Source organism: Lontra canadensis, unplaced genomic scaffold (assembly GCF_010015895.1).
Source record: "Lontra canadensis isolate GAN:19392208 unplaced genomic scaffold, GSC_riverotter_1.0 scaffold46, whole genome shotgun sequence".
Classification (NCBI taxonomy): Eukaryota; Metazoa; Chordata; class Mammalia; order Carnivora; family Mustelidae; genus Lontra; species Lontra canadensis.
In genome coordinates this window covers 12,240,899-12,261,327 of record NW_022631040.1, presented here as the reverse complement: position 1 = coordinate 12,261,327, position 20,429 = coordinate 12,240,899, and the positions used below count along the sequence as shown (strand labels likewise).

The 20,429-nt window shown below is 41.9% G+C and overlaps 1 protein-coding gene across 4 annotated transcripts in view; it reads right to left on the bottom strand.

Annotated features, from left to right (window-relative positions):
• MARK1 (microtubule affinity regulating kinase 1) overlaps window positions 1–18,908 on the bottom strand; it is a 118,456-nt gene extending 99,548 nt beyond the window's left edge. For 2 of the 4 annotated variants that reach the window (XM_032872955.1, XM_032872956.1), the window contains exon 1: window positions 18,645–18,906. In XM_032872955.1, the coding sequence (XP_032728846.1) occupies window positions 18,645–18,695 (51 nt within the window). In that variant the 5' untranslated portion in view covers window positions 18,696–18,906. Of the gene's footprint in view, window positions 1–18,644 lie in introns of all 4 variants that reach the window. The other 2 variants (XM_032872957.1, XM_032872954.1) reach the window with 2 other exon arrangements.
• Between the last annotated feature and the right edge of the window lie 1,521 nt (window positions 18,909–20,429).

Genomic DNA, 20,429 nt, shown 5'->3' with positions numbered 1-20,429 from the left:
TCCTTAAAGGAAAAGGAGGACAAATACAGAATTAGAAGAACTTTTCATAAATCCACCAAAACCTTGCTCATCAAGCTATTTTCTGTAATTTCTAAGAGGCAAAAATATAAGCATGATGATTCAGAAAAGACAAAAGAAGACACTATATTCTGGCATACACAGTGGCATTATCAAAATTATCTCCAACACATAAACGCCTGATTTAAGATTTGCCTTTATATTTGGGTTCAGTAAATTCAAAGCAGTCTCAAGAGAGAGATTCCCTTAGCATGTTTACAGCAGTAATCAATCCAAGTATATTTGTACTCAGCCTGAAGAATGAATGTATTGACATGAAGAAAATGGTGAGCATGGGAAAACGGGAACTCCCAAGAACATCAGTTTGGTTGTGCATTTTAAGATCATGGGGTAGGAAAAAGAACATGGTCCCAGAAGCAAATGTAAATTTCCTCAGCACCCTGGTTTTGATTCTTTGTCTCCTTGGTACCATCACTGAACATCGGCTATTGCAAAGGATGTCATATACACCTGATAACTGAAAACCAACAACCCACCCAATCAGGTATGGATTATTCTCATCTCACAGGTAAGGAGGTATGCCCAATGTTATATACCTTATAAATGACTAACCTAAGAATAAATCAACCCCAGAGATGTCCTGTCTACAAGCTGGTGCTCTTAAACCTTACACAACCTTAGAGGTTGTCTGTTCCCACTGAGAACACTGATGTCAGCACACACCTATCCTCTTCTGTACCCTGCTCTGATACTTTGATTCACCGAGTCACCTGCATAAAATCTGGCTTCCCACTGGCTTTCTTACATGAATACAAGCATTCCAGCAAACTAGGAACTTATACTTCACACTGTAAATTTATGATTTTAATAATTTTTTGGTATAAAAAGGAATACAAATCTATGATTTAAAATACAGAAATTTTAAAAAATTAAAATCACATATACTCCAGTAGCATGCAGTTTATCTAAACGTACCACCACCACTACTACTACGGCTACTAACAATGAATGCAGGAGCAGCTGGCACTTTCTCACCTTCTACTAGGTGCCAGGCACTGGTCTAAGGGCATTAGATGTATTCAATCATTTAAACCTTACAACAACCCAAAAGGTAGGTACTGTTGTTATTACATTTTACAGATTAAAAACCCCAAGGAATAAAGAAAATAAGTGGCTTCCCAAGATCACAGAGCTCATAAATGGCAGAGCTATGACTTGAACCCACATAGTCTAACTTCAGAGTGCATACTCATAACCTAGAAGTTCCACAGCCTTTACATCTGAATTGGAGATACAGAGGACAATCACTCCCCTTCAGGAGGCAGACAGGGAGCCACAGCCCGTATTTTATTTCTAGAGCCACTCCTTCCTGAGATATTCCCTTACCCGACCCCCCCACCCCCACCCCCGCCCAAAAAACCCCCTCTGGGAGGTCTTTCACTACTGCTTGCCAGAAGATATTATGAGCTAACACAGCTGAGTCCCCAGGGGATAAAAAGAAAACATCTGCTTAAATTATATCTAAAAATACGGTATTAAATTCTTTCAGAAACTTCCTAGTTCTTTCACTCCCACGAGTACAAAAACCTAACAGTAAACTCATGCCAGAAATTACAATGGATGTTTGTTCTTTAAATCATTAGATTAGATTTAATTTAACACTCTAGTAGTCAAAGCTTTATTCTGAGACCCTCAGGTTCTGATATATTTAGTAAATCTAACAAAATCCAGTAATATTTCCCTAACATAAGCTAATAATCATATCAACTTAAATGTCAATACACTTTCTGCACAAATTTTTTAAAGTACAATAAAAATTTAACTGACGACTTTAAGTTATGAAGATGAATGCCAGGGTGAAAGGAAATATCTCTGCAAAACACCTCAGACCTTCATACAACAATGATCAGAATGTAAAAAGCAAATACGGTGTCTACACAGCACCCCCTCAGATTCTTAAAGTACTTCAAATTTTCCAGAGAATGGGTGAATCCTAATTGTATATATTTACTAAACACCTATCAAGCCGCTACTATGTGCACAGCACCATGCTAAAGTACGTTAAGAGGGAGGAACGTAGTTTACTGACATATTCTTGCTGTTTTTTACAAAACACCAGTAAGCAGTTCTGAAAACTTCTGAAAGTCAATTATGCCAGACACTGCAGCTGAATGGCTATGGGAATCAGTACCCAGGTGCCTGGGTTCAAGCAGTTTGCAGCATGGTGTGTGGAACAGGTTTAATGAAATCACAGCACGGTTTGAAAGTACTGTCACAAAGCACATATGAGATAGAACCAGAAACACGATAAATAATTCACTTGCGGCAGAACAGAGAACATAGTCTCCTTTCCAACATACTCTTCCCTCCCCTTGAGTTCCCTCCTTGCTGGGGAGGAAGGAAAAAGAGACAGGCGGAGGTGACCAACCACCCCACCTGGTATCAACCTTCTCTCTTCAAGACTTCCCTACTTAGCCTGTTCTTTGGGAGCTCACGTTTCAGAATTTACTGGACAGATCCTTTATTTCTCCAGGTTTATACAAGTGGCCACTGGTACATAACTTAATTCCCTCTAGTTTTTGTTGCTTAAGTAGAAATCAGAATTTAGCGTGGCCAGAAGAATCAGTTGTGTGACTTAGTAGTGCATTAGATAAGAAATCATCTCTGTAGAAAAGAGCACGACCGGTTTATGGATAGGCACCAAATGAGATGTACCAGTAAGCATCAGAAGAAACAAAGAGAGGTTAAGCGACTTACCAAGATAAACCAGATGAATAATTGTCCCGCCTCAGGTCAACTGTAGTCCTCCCGTCTATCAAAATCACAGATAGGACACCATGAAAGAATAATGATCACCAACCCCAGCCTTTGCTAAGAAACCCCTGTCCTGGTGTCTTTACGGCGCACTATCCTTCTGCACTAGGTCTGAGGGGTTCTGCTTTCTGGTCTACTAATACGGTTACTGTGGGCTTCTCTCACCTCACTCCCAATACATACTCTCACAGTAAAATGTGTTTGGGATTTCGTTATGAAACATGAATCTTTCCTTAACGAGTGTCACAAAGAAATAATTATTCTGACACTTTCTAAATGGTAAGAAAGGCTTTATTCAAGATTATTGCAGCAGGGTATTGTGATAGGGGAGAGAGATCCGCTCTGAATACAGTAAAGAGAGCTGGGGATTCAGAGCTGAGGTGAGTAGATGGAAAATTACTAAGATGAGACCTGAGGGGCAGGGGACTCCTGCTGAACTGGCCTAAGAGGGTGCCTTAGTGGGGATTCGCACTTAACTGACTTAGCGGAATTCCTTGCTCAGCTGGAGCGGTGCGGGCCTTGGAAGGACAGGGCAGAGATGAAGGCCAACGTCAAACCTACTTGAGAACAAGGCTCAGAGGGGCCGACCTGAAGTCTGTTTCAAGGAGAGAGTTCTTTGTCACCAGCACTGGCATCTCCCCCTCACTAAACCCTTCTCCAGTATACCAAAACAAGTTTTCAAAATACCAGATTCAAAGCTCTTTTGTGGATCTTAAGAATACAGGTCACAAAATTTATTCAAAAAAAAATTTTTTTTTAAGATTTTATTTTTAAGTGATCTCCATACCCAATGCGGGGCTTGAACTCACAATCTCAAGATCTCAAGATCAAGAGTCACATATTCTACCAACTGAGCCAGCAAGATGCCCAAGGCCACTAATTTAAAAACTAGTATGTTTCTAAAACACTTCAGCATACACAGAATACAAATCTAATCATGTCGGCCCTTTACTTAAGTCACCCAAGGGCTACCAGTGCCCTAGGACCAGGTCTTGCTGAGCCTCGCGAAGCCCTGCCTGGTCTCCAGTCCCGGGCCGGCCCTCCCCCTGACCGCTCCTCCTCCCAGCCGCACACTCAGGGCCCTGGACACAACGCTCCTTCAGCCCACTAGTCTCTTCTTTCCACAGAGCCCCCTAGCAAAGCAGTACTTGCCTTTCAAGCCTAGTTCAAAGGCCGTGAACCTTTCTTGAGCACTCCCTCCCCCCTCTCCCTTCCTTCCTTATTCAGTGTCCTGCTCACTCAAAGGACAAGAACTGTAACTTTCTACTGCACTTGCTTGTCTCTGTCTATCTCCCCGTCAGGCTCTGAGTCCCTCCAGAGCAGGAACAGGTTTCATTTGCCTTTGTATCCCTTTGGTCTCCAGTTGAGATGAAACAAATAGGAAAGGAAATAAAAGCACATCCTCTTTGGAAACTGTGAAAGTGGCACTGTTGATCCCCAGTGAAAGGTAGGCATGCCTTAAAGATTTAAAATAAACCTATTACCATATCCTATACAGACAGTTCATTCAAACTTTGGACTGTGGCTCAGCTTCTGATTTGTTGACAACCTGAACCAAATGGATACAGTGGTCAAAACAGTATTAAAAATACTTTCTCAGAATGGGCACCATATGGTGAACTCTGCTGCCACCACTTTCCCAATATGGTTCACCATATAAAGCTGGGAGAAGGAAGAATGTGAAATTCCTCATTACTTCCTTCCTCAACCTTAGACCTACAAATGCCACACACGTGTGCCTTATTACCCCCGAGACAGACAATTCCCTGTTGTTTTCTACTGCTGTCATCATCCACTGAAAGGACTGATTCGTCACTTCCCCCACACCACGTTCTAGAACATAACTGGCAACCATAATGTCTTTTTTCATTTTAATTAAAAGATGAGATTTATTATAATGCAATCATGATCATCATCACATAAATCAGTGTTTTTTCACAAAGCCTAGTCAGTAAATACCAACATCAGAATAATGGAGAGGTTTAAGAAGAGAGATTTCTGTCTCACCCTAGAGAAACTGTGTATGAACAGAGTGCAACAGAGCAGGGCTTAGGAGTATGAATGTGAAGTGATCTCTCAAGCTGGCTCATAAAGTCATTTGAGAATAAATGAATAAACTAGACCTTGATTTATTAAATTGTTGAGCGCCAAAAATATGCCAAAAACTATGGGAGGTAATACAGGATATACAGAAATAATACTGGAGGTAGTCCCTGGCCTCAAAATATTTTCAATTTAGTCCGGAAGAAAAAGTTGACTCAGAGAATTCTAGAACAATGCTAGACTCTATTGTATAGAATAGTCTCCAAACTTTAGATCAAGTACCCTATCACTGAAAGCTTTAAGTATGGGCTACTACAGGAATGCTGACTTAAATTATACATGTATTATATTAAAACACATGATACCAAAAAGATAAAATTTTTGGAAACATATTACATTTCAATGGTACAAACTTTTCAGTGATTAAACATTGTGCCATATTAATATATTTCTTGATTTTTAACATCTTAGCTTAACAATTTGTGATACTGGGATCTGAAGGGCTGACTACAAATTCAGTTTATGTTGACACTTGACTTCAAGGACTGTATTCATATTTCAATCCACCCACCATGTATACAAAAAGTTTTTTATAAAAATCATGTTAGGAAGTACCTTCCTGAGGACAATCAGCAATTTTTGAAAACATCATCTTAATAACTTTAACAAATGATTTCCAAAATCTACTAAGATTTTTGATCTAGAAAATTTATAAACAAATTAGAAAGCTGTCCATATTTTTAAGCGTGCAGATGAGAAACTGAGAAATGACATGTAATTTACGGTAGTAAAATCACATAAGTATGGACACTTCTAAACACCCATTTCCAAAAAGTTTATTCCAATCTTTCTGTTGACTAGTATGCAAGATAATATGAAGGGTTTTCCAAGATAAAACATACTTTAAAGTGTACTGTTGGGCTTGAAGAGAAAATCCAAGGGAAAAATAAGTAAATATTAAAAAAACTCCAGCTGAAAGCAACTACAAAACCCAGCACTGCCCTGGGGTCCAAATATTAACCTGTGGACTCACTACAAGGTTGGAGAATGTAAAACTCCTTCATTGACCTGGAATTCCTTTAGGATACTAGAATGTCCCACGTCAGGGGCTTCTGGCTAGCTCAGTCAGTAAAGTATGCAACCTTGATCTTGGGGTTGTAAGTTCGAGCCCCATATGGGGAGTAACCCCCATATGGGGATTAATTTAAAGACTTAAAAATAAGTCTTTAAAAAAAAAGTCCCAGGTCAGTAGGAGCAAAAACAAAGCCTCTCTAGAGGAAGTCATCCTCAATTTAGAGCCCTAAGTTTCACACAGATAAAAATCAGGCAAATATGAGTTCATCCCAGAAGAACAGCAAATACAGAAACAAAGAAGCCACAGTAGATGAGAATCAACAGATACAAACACTAAAGCTAAAGCCCCAGGGGCTTCATATAATGGAATTTCCAGACATAGGAAGTAAATAACTATATGTCAAATGTTTAAGGAAATGAAGGTGAAGTCACAAAAATAAACAAAAACCAAGAGACTATAAAATAGACCAGACTGGTTTGAGAGAAAGAACTTACAACTTTTAGAAATAAAAAATGAAATGAAAAAATTCAACAATGGAAAAAGAGAAGAGTGTAGCATGCATCCAGCACGCTGCTATTTTCGGTCCATCTCAACACAGGGTGCTTGATGGGAACCAGCATTCCCTAGGTGCTGGGATATGCTGAGAACAAAGCCAGCTAAGTGTGCTGCTCCTTCAGAGGAACCACAGTACACCAGACAGACACCAGAGGGAGCAAGAGATTACAGCTCCTAAAAAAAAAAGAAAGAAAGAAAGAAAGAAAGACAGACAGACAGACAAAACAGGAAATCCCTCTAATCAGGTATCTACATGTGCATGTCCAGAAAAGACACATCTACAAAAAAGGTTTGAGGACCTGAGAATCTCCAGCTGGACTGAGTGGTCACAATCTCTCCATGTATGAAGACACACAATCTCTCCATGTATGTAGAAAGACTGGGAGAGGTAACCATTTTTTTTTTAAATGTGTGGATACCAATAAAGAGTTATAAGGAATACAAAGGAACAGGGGAAATGGCCAATCTAGGGGAGACAATACATCTCCAAAACCAACCCTAAAGAAAGAGAGGTATATGTATTACCTGGCAAAGAATTCAAAATGACTGAAATAAAGATGCTCAAAGACATCATGAAATGATACATGAGCAAAATGAGGATTTCAGCAAAAAAAAACAAAAATACAAAAAACAACCAAACAGAAATTTTGAAGTTCAATTTAAGAAGGCAGTAATTCATTAGGGAGCTTCAAGGAAAGGCTTGATCAAACAGAAGAAAGAATGAGCAAATGTTAACATTTGTTTAAAGCTATCCAGTCAAAGGAAAAACAAAAACAACAACAAAGAAAGAAAGAAAGAAAGAAAGAAAAAGAGTGAAGAAAGCCAAAGAAAGAAAGAAAGAGAGAAAGAAAGAAAGAAAGAAAGAAAGAAGAAAAAGAGTGAAGAAAGCCTAAGGGAATTATAGGATACCACCAAAAAACCAATATATGCATTATGGGAGTCTCAGGGAAAAAAAAGAGAGAGAGAGAGAAAGGGACAGAAAGTTTTTTTGTTTTGTTTTGTTTTGTTTTTTTAAATGAAAAGTTCCCAAATATGAGGAAGGAAATGGACATCCAGATTTCCAGATTCAAGAAACCCAAGAGAAGTTAAATAGGATGAATCCAAAACAGGATGAACTCAAAAAAGTCTGTACCCAAACATGTATTCAAATAGTCAAAGGTCAAAGACAGAGAATTTTGAAAGCTGCAAATATACAATTTGTCATGTACAAATGAACCCTCATAAACTTATTAGCAGATTTCTCAGCAGAAAACTTGTAGACCAGGAAAGAATGCAAATATTCAAACTGCTGGGGGAACGGGCTTGCCAGTCAAGAACACTATACCCAGCAAAACTGTACTTCAAAAATGAATAAAAGCTTTTACAGATAGACAAAAGCTGAGAGAGTTCTTCACCACTAGACCTGCCTTATAAGAAATGCTTAAGGGAGTCATTCAAGTTGAACAAAAAGACACTAAACAGTCACAGGCAAGCATACAAAAATATAAATTTCACTGGTAATGGGAAATACATGCACAAACATGGGATACTATAATAATGTAACAATGCTGTGCAAATCATTTTAATTCTGGCATATAAGTTAAAAAACAAAAATATTTACAAAACTACAACTATAAAATGTTAATGGATATACAACACAAACGTAATCTGTGACAACAACAATATAATGTGTAGGGAAGGAAAAAGTTAAAGCAGAATTTTTGTATGAGATTAAAGTTAAGATGCTATCAGCTTAAAACAGGTTGTTGTTTAAGTGTGAAATGTTCTATGTAAGTCCCATAGTAACCACAAAGAAAATACCTAGAGAAGATACACAAAAGAAAATGAAAAAGAAATCAAAGTATGTCACTATAAAAAAAATCAACAAGACACACAGACAGCAAGAGATATTAAGAAAGACAAAAGAGGGGCACCAGGGTGGCTCAGTCGTTAGGCGTCTGCCTTTGGCTGTCATGATCTCTGGGTCCTGGGATCGAGCCCCACATCAGGCTCCCTGATCAGCAGGAAGCCTGCTTCTCCTTCTCCCACTCTCCCTGCTTGTGTTCCCTCTCTTGCTGTCTCTCTCCCTCACTGTGTTAAATAAATAAATAAAATCTTTAAAAAAATATAAAGACAAAATTACTATAAGACAGGAAAAAAAGGAACATTATATAATGATAAAAAGGTCAACTGACCAGGAAAATATGACATTTAAAAATATTTAAAGACCCAAATTAGAGCACTTAAAATATATAAAGCAAGCAATGACAGAATGGAAGGGAGAAATAGACAGCAACACAGTAACAGTAGAAAATTTCACCACCCCATTTTCAATAGTGGGTAGAACATCCAGACAGTTAGCAAGAAGAAAACTGAAGACTTGAACAACACTATAGACTAAATGTTCTTAACAGACATATTTAGAACATTTCACTGAAGAGCAACAGAACACATTTTTATCAAAGGTACATAGATATTCTCCAGGATAGGGCACGTGTTAGGTCACAAAACAAATCTTACAAATTTAATAATGCTGAGATCATAAGGAGTATCTTAACCAAATTAATGGTATGCAAACAGAAATCAGTAACAGAAGAAAACTGGAAGACATGTGAAAATTAAGGAACGTATTCTCGAATAACCACTGCATCAGGAAGAAATCAAAACAGAAATTAGAAAATATCTTGAGACAAATGAAAACAATATACAGTCCTCTTTCCTTTGGCAGTGGCAGCAGATTGTGCAGACATGGCCAAAATTAAGGCCACCTTTGCATCATGAAGACAGAGGAGCTGCTTAAATAGCTGGAAGACCTGAAGGTGGAGCTGTCGCATCTGTGCGTCGCCAAAGCGAAAGGCAGCATGGCTTCCAAGCTGTCCGAGATTTGAGCTATTCGCAAATCCACTGCCCATGTTCTGTTTTCAACCAGACTCAGAAAGAGAACCTCAGGAAATTTTACAAGGGTAAGAAGTACAAGCCCCTGGATCTGTGGCCCAAAAAGACATGTGCCATGCACCTCTGGCTGAACAAGGAAGATGAAAACCTGAAGACCAAGAGGCAGCAGTGGAAGGAGTGGCTATATCCCCTGTGGTAGTACCCAGTTAAGCCCTGAGAAGAAGCATCAGTAACACAGGCACACGCACACACACACACACTGTGGTGTGGGAAGGGGGAGGAAAAAAAAGAAAATATATCAAAACTTACAGGATGCAGCAAAAGCAGTACTAAGTGAGAAGTTCACAGTAATAAAAACTTATATTAAAAAAAAAAAAAAGAACTCTCCCAAAATCCTCCTTAAGGAACTAGAAAAAAGAAAAACCTAAGCCTAAAATTAGCAGAAGGAAATTATAATAAAGATTACAGTAGTAAAAAATGGAGAAGAGAAAAATAGAAAAAATTCAACAAAGAGTTGGTTTTTGAAAAAATCAACAAGTGAAAAAATCTCTAGCTAGACTAAAAAAGAAGAACCAAATTAAGATCAGACATTAAAGAGGAAACATTAGAACTGATGCCATAGAACTAGAAAGGATAGTTAAGAGACTACCTTATGTAATGATATGTGAACAAATTGGCATATTGGCACCTAGAAGAAATGGAGAAATTCCCATGAACATACAATCTACCAAGACAGAACAGTGAAGAAAAAGAAAATCTGAACAGATGTAGCAAGGAGATTGAATCAGTAATCAAAAACCTTCCAACAAAGAAAAGCCCAGGACCAGATGTCTTTTGGATATATTCAACCAAACATTTAAAGAAGAATGGGGTGCCTGGGTGGTGCAGCTGGTTAAGTGTCTTCTTCAGGTCAGGTTATGATCCCGGGTCCTAGGATCATCCCTCCCTGCTCAGCGGGGATCCTGCTTCTTCCTGTACCTCTGCAGCTCCCTCTGCTTGTGCTCCTTCTCTTTCTCTCTCTTTTAAATAAATAAATCTTAAAAAAAAAAAAAAAGAATAAACACCAATCCTTCTAAGACTTTTCCAAAAATTGGAGAAAGGAAAACTAATTTTAGGCCAGCATTACTGTAATAATACCAAAACCAGAAACAGACACTATAAGAAAACCACAGCCAATAACCTTGATGAATATATGCAAAAATCCTAAATGAAATATTAGCAAAACAAATTTAATAGCACATTAAAAGGATCATAAATGATGACCAAGTGGGATCTATCCCTAGGATACAAGGATGGTTCAACGTAGGTAATCAATGTAATACCCCAAATTAACAAAACAAATGATGAAAATCACATGATCATCTCTATTGATGCAGATAAAGCATCAATACCCTTTCATCATAAAAAACTCTCAACAGGGGCACCTGGGTGGCTCAGTCCATTAAGCATCGGCCTTTGGCTCAAGTCATGGTCCCAGGGTCCTGGGATTGAGCCCCGTGTCAGGCTCCCTGCTCAGTGAAAAGCCTGCTTCTCTCCCTCCCTCCATACTACCCAAAAAGATCTTCAGATCAACACAATACCTATCAACACCCCAATGCCATTTTTTAAAATAGAAACAGAAAAAACAATCTCAATAACACAGAACCACAAGGACCCTGAATAGACAAAACAATCTTGAGAAAGAAGAACAAAGATGAAGGCTTCACACTTATGATTTCAAAGCACATTACAATGTCATAATAATCAAAACAGTATAGCACTGCTATAAAGACAGGCATATACACTAATGGAATAGAATTGAGAGCCCAGAAATACATCTTTGTATTTATGGTGAAATGATCTTAGATAAGGATACCAAAACACACAAGTGGGAAATAGTAGTCTTTTCAATAAATGGTGTTGGGAAAACCAGATCTTCACACGCAGAAGAATGAAATTGGATCTTTTATCTTATACCATACACAAAAATTAATTCAAAATGTATTGAAGACTTCAATATAACACCTAAAACTGTAAAATTCTTAAGAGAAAACATAGGGCAAAGCTTCATTACACTGATCTTGGCAATGACTTCCTGAATATAACATGAAAAACACAGGCAATCAAGGCAAAAAAAAAAAAAATAGACAGATGGGACTACATGAAACTAAAAAGCTTCTGCACAGCAAAGGCAACAATCCCCACAGTGAAAAGGGAACCCCCAGAATGGAAGAAAATACTTACACGCTATATATCTGAAAAGGGGTTAATATCCAAAATATTTTTACAACTCTGATTTTTAATGGACAAAGGACTTGAATAGACATTTCTCCAAAGAAGACACATAAATGGTCTACAGGCATATGAAAAGATGCTCAACATCACTAACATTCAGAGAAAGGCAAATCAAAAATCACAATGAGATTATTACTTCACACCAGTTAGGATGGCTATTATCAAAAAGCAAAGCAGACAATAATAAATGCTGACAAGGACATGGAGAGATTGGAACCTATGTGCACTGCTGGTTTGAATGTAAAACCAGTGGTGCAGCCATTATGGAAAACAATATGGTGGCCCCTCAAAAAATTGAAAATAGAACATATAATCTGGCAATCCACTTCCAGATATTTATTCAAAAGAATTGAAATCAGAACTTCAAAGAGAGTTTTGCAATCCCATGTTCACTGCAGCATTATTCACAATAGTCAAGTTAAGAAAACATCCCAAATTCTGTCAACAGGTGAATGGATAAAGAAATGTATTATATACATTCATTGGAGTATTTTTCTGCCATGAAAAGGAGGAAATTCTGTCATGCTTTATTATGGGTAAACCTTGAGGACATTACATTAAGTGAAATTAGCCCATCATAGAAAGGCTGATACTGCATGATTCCACTTAAATGAGAGATGTAACATAGTCAAACTTATAAAAAAGCCAAGAGTAGAATTGTGGTTGCCAGGGACTGGAGAAATAGGAAAATGGGAAGTGGCTATTCAATAGTATAAAGTTTTAGTCACGCAAGATGAAAAAGTTCTACAGATTTGCTATACAACATTGTGCCGATGACAGTTAACAATACTGTCCTATGCACTTAGAATTCTTTTTGTTAAGAGAACAGATTTCCTGTTATGTGTTTTTTATGACAATATAAACAAACTTAGCAGAGGGATTAACAGTGACTTAAATACAGCTGAAGAGATTTAGCCAACTAAAAGATAAATCTAAACATTACATACCATAATTGTAGTGCAGATTATACTATATACTGTAGTACAGAGAAACAATGAAATAGAGGAAGAAATGAGAGTCTAAGACATATACAGGATAGAATGAGAAATCTTAACATATCTAATCAGGGCACTGGAAACACTAGAGAGAACAGAATATTTAAAGAGAGAATGACTGATTATAGAACTGATGAAAGATATAAATCCACAGATGATAAATTCAAACAAATCATGCAGCTTGTAGTATAGAGGAAATGAACTTGTGAAAACAATGAATGAGAAAGTAAGGCACATGCAGGGGCTATGGTCTAACATAATCAAATCAGAGTCCCCAAATGAACCTCTAAAGGGAGCAGAAACAAGGCAATTTTCAAAAAGATAATAGTTGGTAAGTATCTAGAACTGATGAAAGATAGGAAATCACAAACATAGGAAGCAGGAAGGAAAAAAAGAAATACAGGGGTACCTGGGTGGCTCAGTTAGTTGAGTCTAACTTGTGATTTCAGCTTAGGTCATGATCTCAAGGTTGTGAGATCAAGCCCTGCATGGAGCCCCACATTGGGCTCTGTGCTGGGTTTGGAGCCTGCTTAAGATTCTCTCTCCCTCCCTCTGCCTTTCGAAAGAAAGAAAGAAAGAAAGAAAGAAAGAAAGAAAGAAAGAAAAGAAAAGGAAAGATTCATACCTAAATGCACTGTAGTGACAGTCTAACACTTAAAAGAAAAACAGACAATCTTGAAGAGACAGATAGAAAGATCACCTATTTTCATTTAAAGGTTTATTTGTCAGAGAGAGTGAAAGAGCACAAGCCAGGGGAGCTGCAGGCAGAGGAAGAAGCAGCCTCTTCGCTGAGCTCCTTGCCTGATACGGGACTCAATACCAGGACCCTGGAATCATGACCTAGAGCTGAAGGCAAAGGCTTAACCAACTGAGCCACCCAGGTATCCTGAAAAGATTACCAACTTAATGGCAGATGACTTCTGAACAGAAACAATGGAAGTCAGCAGACCATGGGATACTATCTTCAGAGCAATGAATGAAAGTGACTGTTGATTCTGAATTGAAGACTGAGCAAAACTATCACTGAATAATAAGGGCAAAATATATTTCAGATTTAAAGAAGAAAGTTTATCATTAACAATCCTTTATTAAAAGAACTTCAAAGGTGTTCATTGGGTAAATGGAAAATGACCCCAAAAGGAAAGTCTGAGAAGGAAGAAGAAATGGTTAAAAAATAATAATCTGAAAACGATTTGGCTGATTCTAGCTTTATTCGAGGGAGGAGGCAACCTTAGAGTCCCCCTACTCCACCACCATCCACAGTGTGTCTGATTGTAAACAACCTGGGCTTAAAGCAGCAGCAGCAGCAGAATTCATAATAGCATTTTGGCCAGTCAGGAATAGAAGGTAGAGATGTTTTTCTCAGGATGGACTGTCCTCCACGCCTACTTTAGAGACCAGTAGTGTGGACTATACATTGATAGCGGTTCAGCTACAGCAGAGAGCAATCCTTGCTATAACCAATTCAGAATTTTTCTTAGGAAGATGAGCCATACCATAAAGGATTTATGAGTCGGGGATAAGGGGGAAAGAGCAGGGCACTCCAGACAGTGAAAACAGCAAAAGTTCAAAATACAGATGAACACAAAAGAGCCTGTTCTTATTCTAATAATGTATTTTATATCATTTCATATAGTCTTTTCAAATTTCTAAGACAAAAACAGAACAAACCAAAACAGCACCTCCAAGAAGCAATAGCACGAGTATTAGCAACAGTGGAAGATGTCAGAGATTACGACCTTGGGCAGGTCACTTAACTTTCTGAAGGCGTATGCCTCTGCTGTAGTATGCAATACTTATCCTTCCAAGTATCATTAAGATATTTTGAAGATAAATGAAAAAACTCAAAAGGGGAATGTTTCAGTCCTGATGTCTTACATATGACTGATTACCAGTCACTGTGCTGGGTACTGGGGATACAGAATAAAGGGGACAAAGTAAGTCAGCAATCAGAGCGCAGTGTGATAAGTACGGTGACCTCTGAAGAGTGCACAGGGGAGTGAGCAACCCAAAGGTAGTAGCAAAGGCATGCTTCTCTCCTGCCTTTTCACATCATTAACAATGATTCCCATAGGACAAACTACTGATGGTCACCGCAGACACACTAAGCACTTGGGATAGTCATCACAGTGAGTTTCAGATCTATCAAAATAATCACCTTCAAGAGTTTTACTATTAAAAGATCCAAAATAAATTTAACCAAAACATCCCAAGAAGAAGTCAAATCAATTTTCTTCATACTAATTAAAATTCACCACAGAAGGCTAGTATGGGCATTTTGGATCCATAAAAATCAGTATAATAATCAGAGTTTTCCTAAAACATGGGAAAACAATTTCTCTTGCTTCATTTAAAAGCACCTAAGAGTAATGGTACTATATTATCTACATTCTTGCTGGAACTATCCAAGTGTAACTTAAGAGAAGAAAAAAAGTTTCAAATGCCCATTCTTTTCCTGGACTCTTCACAACATAAAATCAAACACATTTTACATAAATTAATTCTATGATCAGTGACATATCTTTCCTACTTTTTCTTTTCCTTAAAAAAATATTTTATTAGTTTTGACAGAGAAAGAGTGCATGAAAGGTCAGAAGCAGGGGAAGCAGGCTCCCTCTGAGCAGGGAGCAGATGTGGGACTTGATCCCAAGACCCTGGGGTCATGACCTGAGCTGCAGGTAGATGCTTAAACAACTGAGCCACCCAGGCGCCCCTTTTCTACTTTCTCTACTTCACTATGGAGTATTTAGTGCATTAAAAGTTCATCACTGGTTGTACGAGGTATTTGGCCAATTCAGACCTATCAATGCACAAATCCTTCATCTAAGAAAATAACTCCTAAAAAAGTGCACACAGAATGTTCTGGGAAAAAAATAAGGCAATTCTTTCTCATTCTACTACATACCTATAGTAGCAATAGGAGATCAGTGCTGTTAACACTCCTCTTTTGAATTTCTTAATTTATCCTCAGCATACACTAGTCACATATATAGGGTAGATATTACATACTCCCAAGAACACAAAGTCCAAATACATTCACATATGACTAAACAAAATTTCATATTAACTGCAAATGAGAATGAAATACAAGGATGGTTTTTAAAATTGCCACATCTGTTTAAATTAAAACATTTCTAGCAGTGGTAGAATGTTTTTAGTTCTTTCCTTAATAGTCCAAAGTACTTGAAGTCTTTATGGTCATATGAATATAAATTCTCTCAACTATTTTAAAAAATATGTCACTTTGGGCACCTGGGTGGCTCAGTTGGTTAAGCAACTGCCTTCGGCTGAGGTCATGATCCTGGAGTCCCAGGATCGAGTCCTGAATCAGGCTCCCAACTCCATGGGGAGTCTGTTTCTCCCTCTGACCTTCTCCCCTCTCATGCTTTCTCTCTCTCTCTCAAAAAAATAAATTAAATATTAAAAAAAAATGTCACTTTAACTGAAAACGACGACAAACAAATGTATGTTTGGCTTGCCATACTGGCATCAATATATTAGCTAACAAGCAGGCTTGTTCTCACTGATAAGAGGTAAGAATGCATTATGACATTTACTACTAACTAGAGAATAGAGGGAGACACCAACAGTGATTTAACAGCCATCTCTGGTGGTCCCTTTGATAAACGCCTACAGCACTTACAAACCAATTTAGCCTGATTTACACAGTTTTCTTCTGTGCACTATTTGTTTGGGATTATATTCACTTTTCCTGTAAGCTCCTTGAGGGCAGAGGCCTTATCTTTAATGCATCTGTATCCCAACCAGCTCAAAAACAAAGCTGGGCGCACATTTACTGACAAATTAACAGCCACAGTGTAATAGACATTTTCCACAACTTGGGAGATGTTAGGCAATTAGGAGAAAATTAGAGTTGGATAAAGTCAGCTACATGGAGGAACAGTCACGTACAACACAAGAACAGGGGACAAGACCATAAAAGTCACTTTGAAATAACATGTTCGGGACCGGAGCAAATGACTTTATACAGCATAATTACTTTCAGAAGGTACAACAACATTTATCACACGATTATTGCTTAGCTGAATCCACTGGGGCGGGGGTGGGTGGGTCTTACATGTGATGCTGCATTTTGTACTATTCCTTGATGCATGTTCCTCTAATGCTCTCATATCCTTGAAAAGTACCTTATTCATGCAAGTATGGAAAGGGCTATACTATTCAAAATCCAAAAGAAAATAAAAACAATGTATTTTTCCATTCTAGGTTAACACACAGCGTGTGGCTAATAAAAAGAGGTCATCGTCTGTTACTTTTCATTCACTGAAACGACACACTGAATGACAGGAATCTTTCTAGAGTTCCTGTTAGAAGCATTCAGTTTCAAAACTTGACTTGAGGATCACCTTTAACCAAATTTTTCATCTTTTCCCCTGACCTTCCTTTAATCTCCCAATTAAATTATGCATCAATTCTATTTTTTTAAAACGCCGGTTACAACGCAAAACGAAGTTACTATCATTTCTGCAAGCAGCAGCCTCACACTGTTTACCATTTTCAATGCATGATACTAGGGAGGACAAAAGCACACTCTGAAATACCTTCTCAGCTTTTTCGAACAATAGTCTCTTACTAGAATTTCTTCTCCTTTCACGTAATTCTATTAAGTTTCTGTGCTCCCGTAGTCTCCCAAGATTAAAGAATCTGTTTATTCCAGCCGCCAACACTTCAGAGGTGAGCTCCTATCTTCTCTCTCATCCCTTTTGTGTAAGAACGCCAAAGCGCTCATATTTTATTTTACCATCCTTATGACCGAGGGCTTGGTACTCCAAGACTGGAGTCTGAGTTAACTAGACACCTAGACAACAGCCCAGAGAGATCTGGGCAGCCCTCTAAACTTGGTACCCTCCAGCCCCTTAAAAGCCAGTCAGAAAACCAGCCAAGGCCCTATTTACAAGTCTTGAAGGTTAAAACACACACACACACACAAAACCAAAACAAACAAAAAAAAAAAAAAAGGAGGAAAAAAACCCCTAAAACAAAACCCATTTCCACAAAGAAACACACACACACACACACACACACACACACACAATTGTACTCTTTCAGAAGGTGGGAATACAAATTGATCGGGTCCTTTTGGTTTTCAAGAGTTTAAACACCAGGGACACCCGCATCCAGATAAAAACTCCTGAGGGCAATTTGATCAAAGACACAGAAAATCCTTCCTTCAAAGAAATGCACCGTGTGACACTCCAAGAAGGAGGAGAGATATTTAAAGTAAAACCTGCCCTGAATTATCACCACTGACTTGAGAAAGAGAATGAAAAGCCGCTGGCTTCCTCCGGCTTTTCAACGTTTTGCTGTAACCCCAGGGCCACAGAGGCTGTCCGGGAAATTCTTGTACTCATCCCTCCCGAGGAGTATCTCCGCAGCAGGAACTCATCCACACAAACACACACACATCCATCTCTACTACCACTGCCCCTTCCGTTCCGACCTTCCCCCTGCGGTGCCCACGACCCAAAATGGGACACAGTGTCACAAAAAGCCAAGTCATGGGGCAATGCAGGGGGGTGGGGGTGCAGAGGGCTGAAAGGGCCAGAAGAGCGAGGGGGGAAGAGGTAGTCCGCCGGCTCGCCCGCGACCGTAGAGCGAACCCCCGGGTGGGGACGCGGCATGCCGAGGGCCAAATACAGCAATCGGGGATGCCCACTCTGCCCTCGCCGCTGCCTCCCTGCCCTCCAGGCGCCCATCCGCTCCGGGAGGACCACCCCGAGGACAGGGCTCCCCGTACAGCCCCCGCCCTCGCCCTGCAGGGGAAAGCGGCGAAATGGGGCTGCAATGAAAAAGGGGGCTGAGCGGCGGGCGAGGGGCACGCCGGCTCCAGGTGGAGACCGTGCCGCGGCGGCTGCTCTGGGGATCGAGGAGAGGGGGGTGGGTGGGGAGGGGGGCGGCGGCCCGGCGGAGGGTGAAGCGGGGGTCGGCCCAGGGTCTCGCCCCCGCCGCTCCCGGGGGAGGCTCGGGTTACTCACGTTCTCCGTGTCCCGCTCGTTCACCGTCGGCAATGGCGTCCGGGCCGACATTTTGTGCGGGCGGCGGGGTCGGGCCGGGGTCTCGCCGGCCGGGCTGGGGTGCGGGCCCGGGGGCGAGCGGAAGGGGGTGCGGGCGCGGGGCCGGGCCGGGCCGAGCGGCTCCCGCAGGCCGCGGGGCGGTGCAACAAGCGGCCCCGGCGGGGCGAGGGGGAGGAGGACGCGGAGGAAGGGGAGGGGGAGCCGCTTCCCGCGGCGGCGCCGGCGGGGGACGCGGGCAGGAGCGAGGGCGGGCTCCGGGCGAGGGCGGTTGCCCGGCGCGGGCCGGGCGGCGAGGCCGGCGGGATGCGGCGCCAAGGGGAGGGGTGGGGGGAAGGCGGGGAAGGGGAGCCGGGGGGCGGCGGCCGGGCCCCGCTAGGCTGCCCGGGCCATGGCTGAAGGTGAGCTCGCCCCGCAAATCACTGCCCGGCTCGTCCCGGCGAGCGCGGCTCGGGCCCCGGAGCCGCGGCCCTGACAGCGCCGCCCGCACCGCGCGCCGCGCCCCGCGCCCCGCCTCAGGTGTGTGGCGCCGCCCGGCCGAGCCGCAGCCACGCGCCCGGAGCCCAGCGGCGGCGGCGCCCCGGCTCCCGGCGCGCCCGTCCCGGCTGCTCGGCGCGCTCGCCGCCGCCGCCGCCGCCGCCGCCGCGCCTCAGCCGGAGCAGCGGCCCGAGCCGGCAGCGCGCGGAGCGGCGGGCGCGGCACGCAGCGCCCAGAGGCACTTGGCGGCCGCCGCCGGGTGGGCGGGCGCCAGCCGAGGGGGCCTCTCCATTCATTCCCTCATTAGGGATGCGGGGCCGCTCCTCCCCCTCCTCGCGCGCGCTCTCGCCCGCCGGCCCCGCTGTTTATTTTTGTTTCTCGCCCCACCCGCGGAGTACGGTTGTCTGAGAGCCTCTGGTGGCTTTTATTTGTATTCGTGTTTGGGTTTTGCCGGGAGAGGTGAGAGGGCGCTGGTGCAATGAAGCGGCCCCCTTTTGTCCGTTTCCTCGGAAAGAATGGGTGCGATCCTCCGCCGCCCGTCCCCGTCTCGGGACTTTTCCCAGGCTTAAATTCGGTTCTCCCGCCCCCGTGCCCAGGCTTGCTCAATTCCTGTCCTCCCCCGAGCCCCTTCTCAGTCCCCTTCTCCAGGGATCCGTGGGGTCAGGGTCGCCCTAATAGTTGGGCAAACCGCACAAAAGCCCGTGGAAGCGCCTGCAGCCTCCGCGGGGTGCAGAGGGTTCGGGCGCGGCAGCTCGCCGAGGTGCCGGCAAGGCACCGCCTCCTTGGGAATGGGGCGGCAGAAGAGATCGCCCGGCGCCCACCGCAGCACCCCCGGAGCGGCTGAGACCGGGAGTCCCAACGTCTACACTGACTGATCGTCACTTCCTGGGACGCGAGGAAGTGTCACTTACGAGAGCTTGTTTAGGGAGGGTGGAGAGCCGTCTTTGATTCCGGCCCAGTCCTACCTCCTCCAGGTGGCTTCCTCACCCGCCCACCCACCTGCCACTTAAATATCCTTTAGACATCCTGGTACAATCCACTGTCAGGGCCCAATAGCCCTTTTAAAAGCAATGCTACTTCTTTCTGTCTTATCTGGGAGCCTACATTTTGCACGTTCAGCCTCTAGGACAAAAACCTTATCATCTCTGTATTCTTTCCAGTATTTCTTTTTTACTTCCTTTCATGGGTGGGCAGGAAGATAAAAAGGAGCAATGATAGAAGGAGGTAGATCCAATTTTCGAGCTTCTTTCATAAGCCTCCACTGGGAATCTT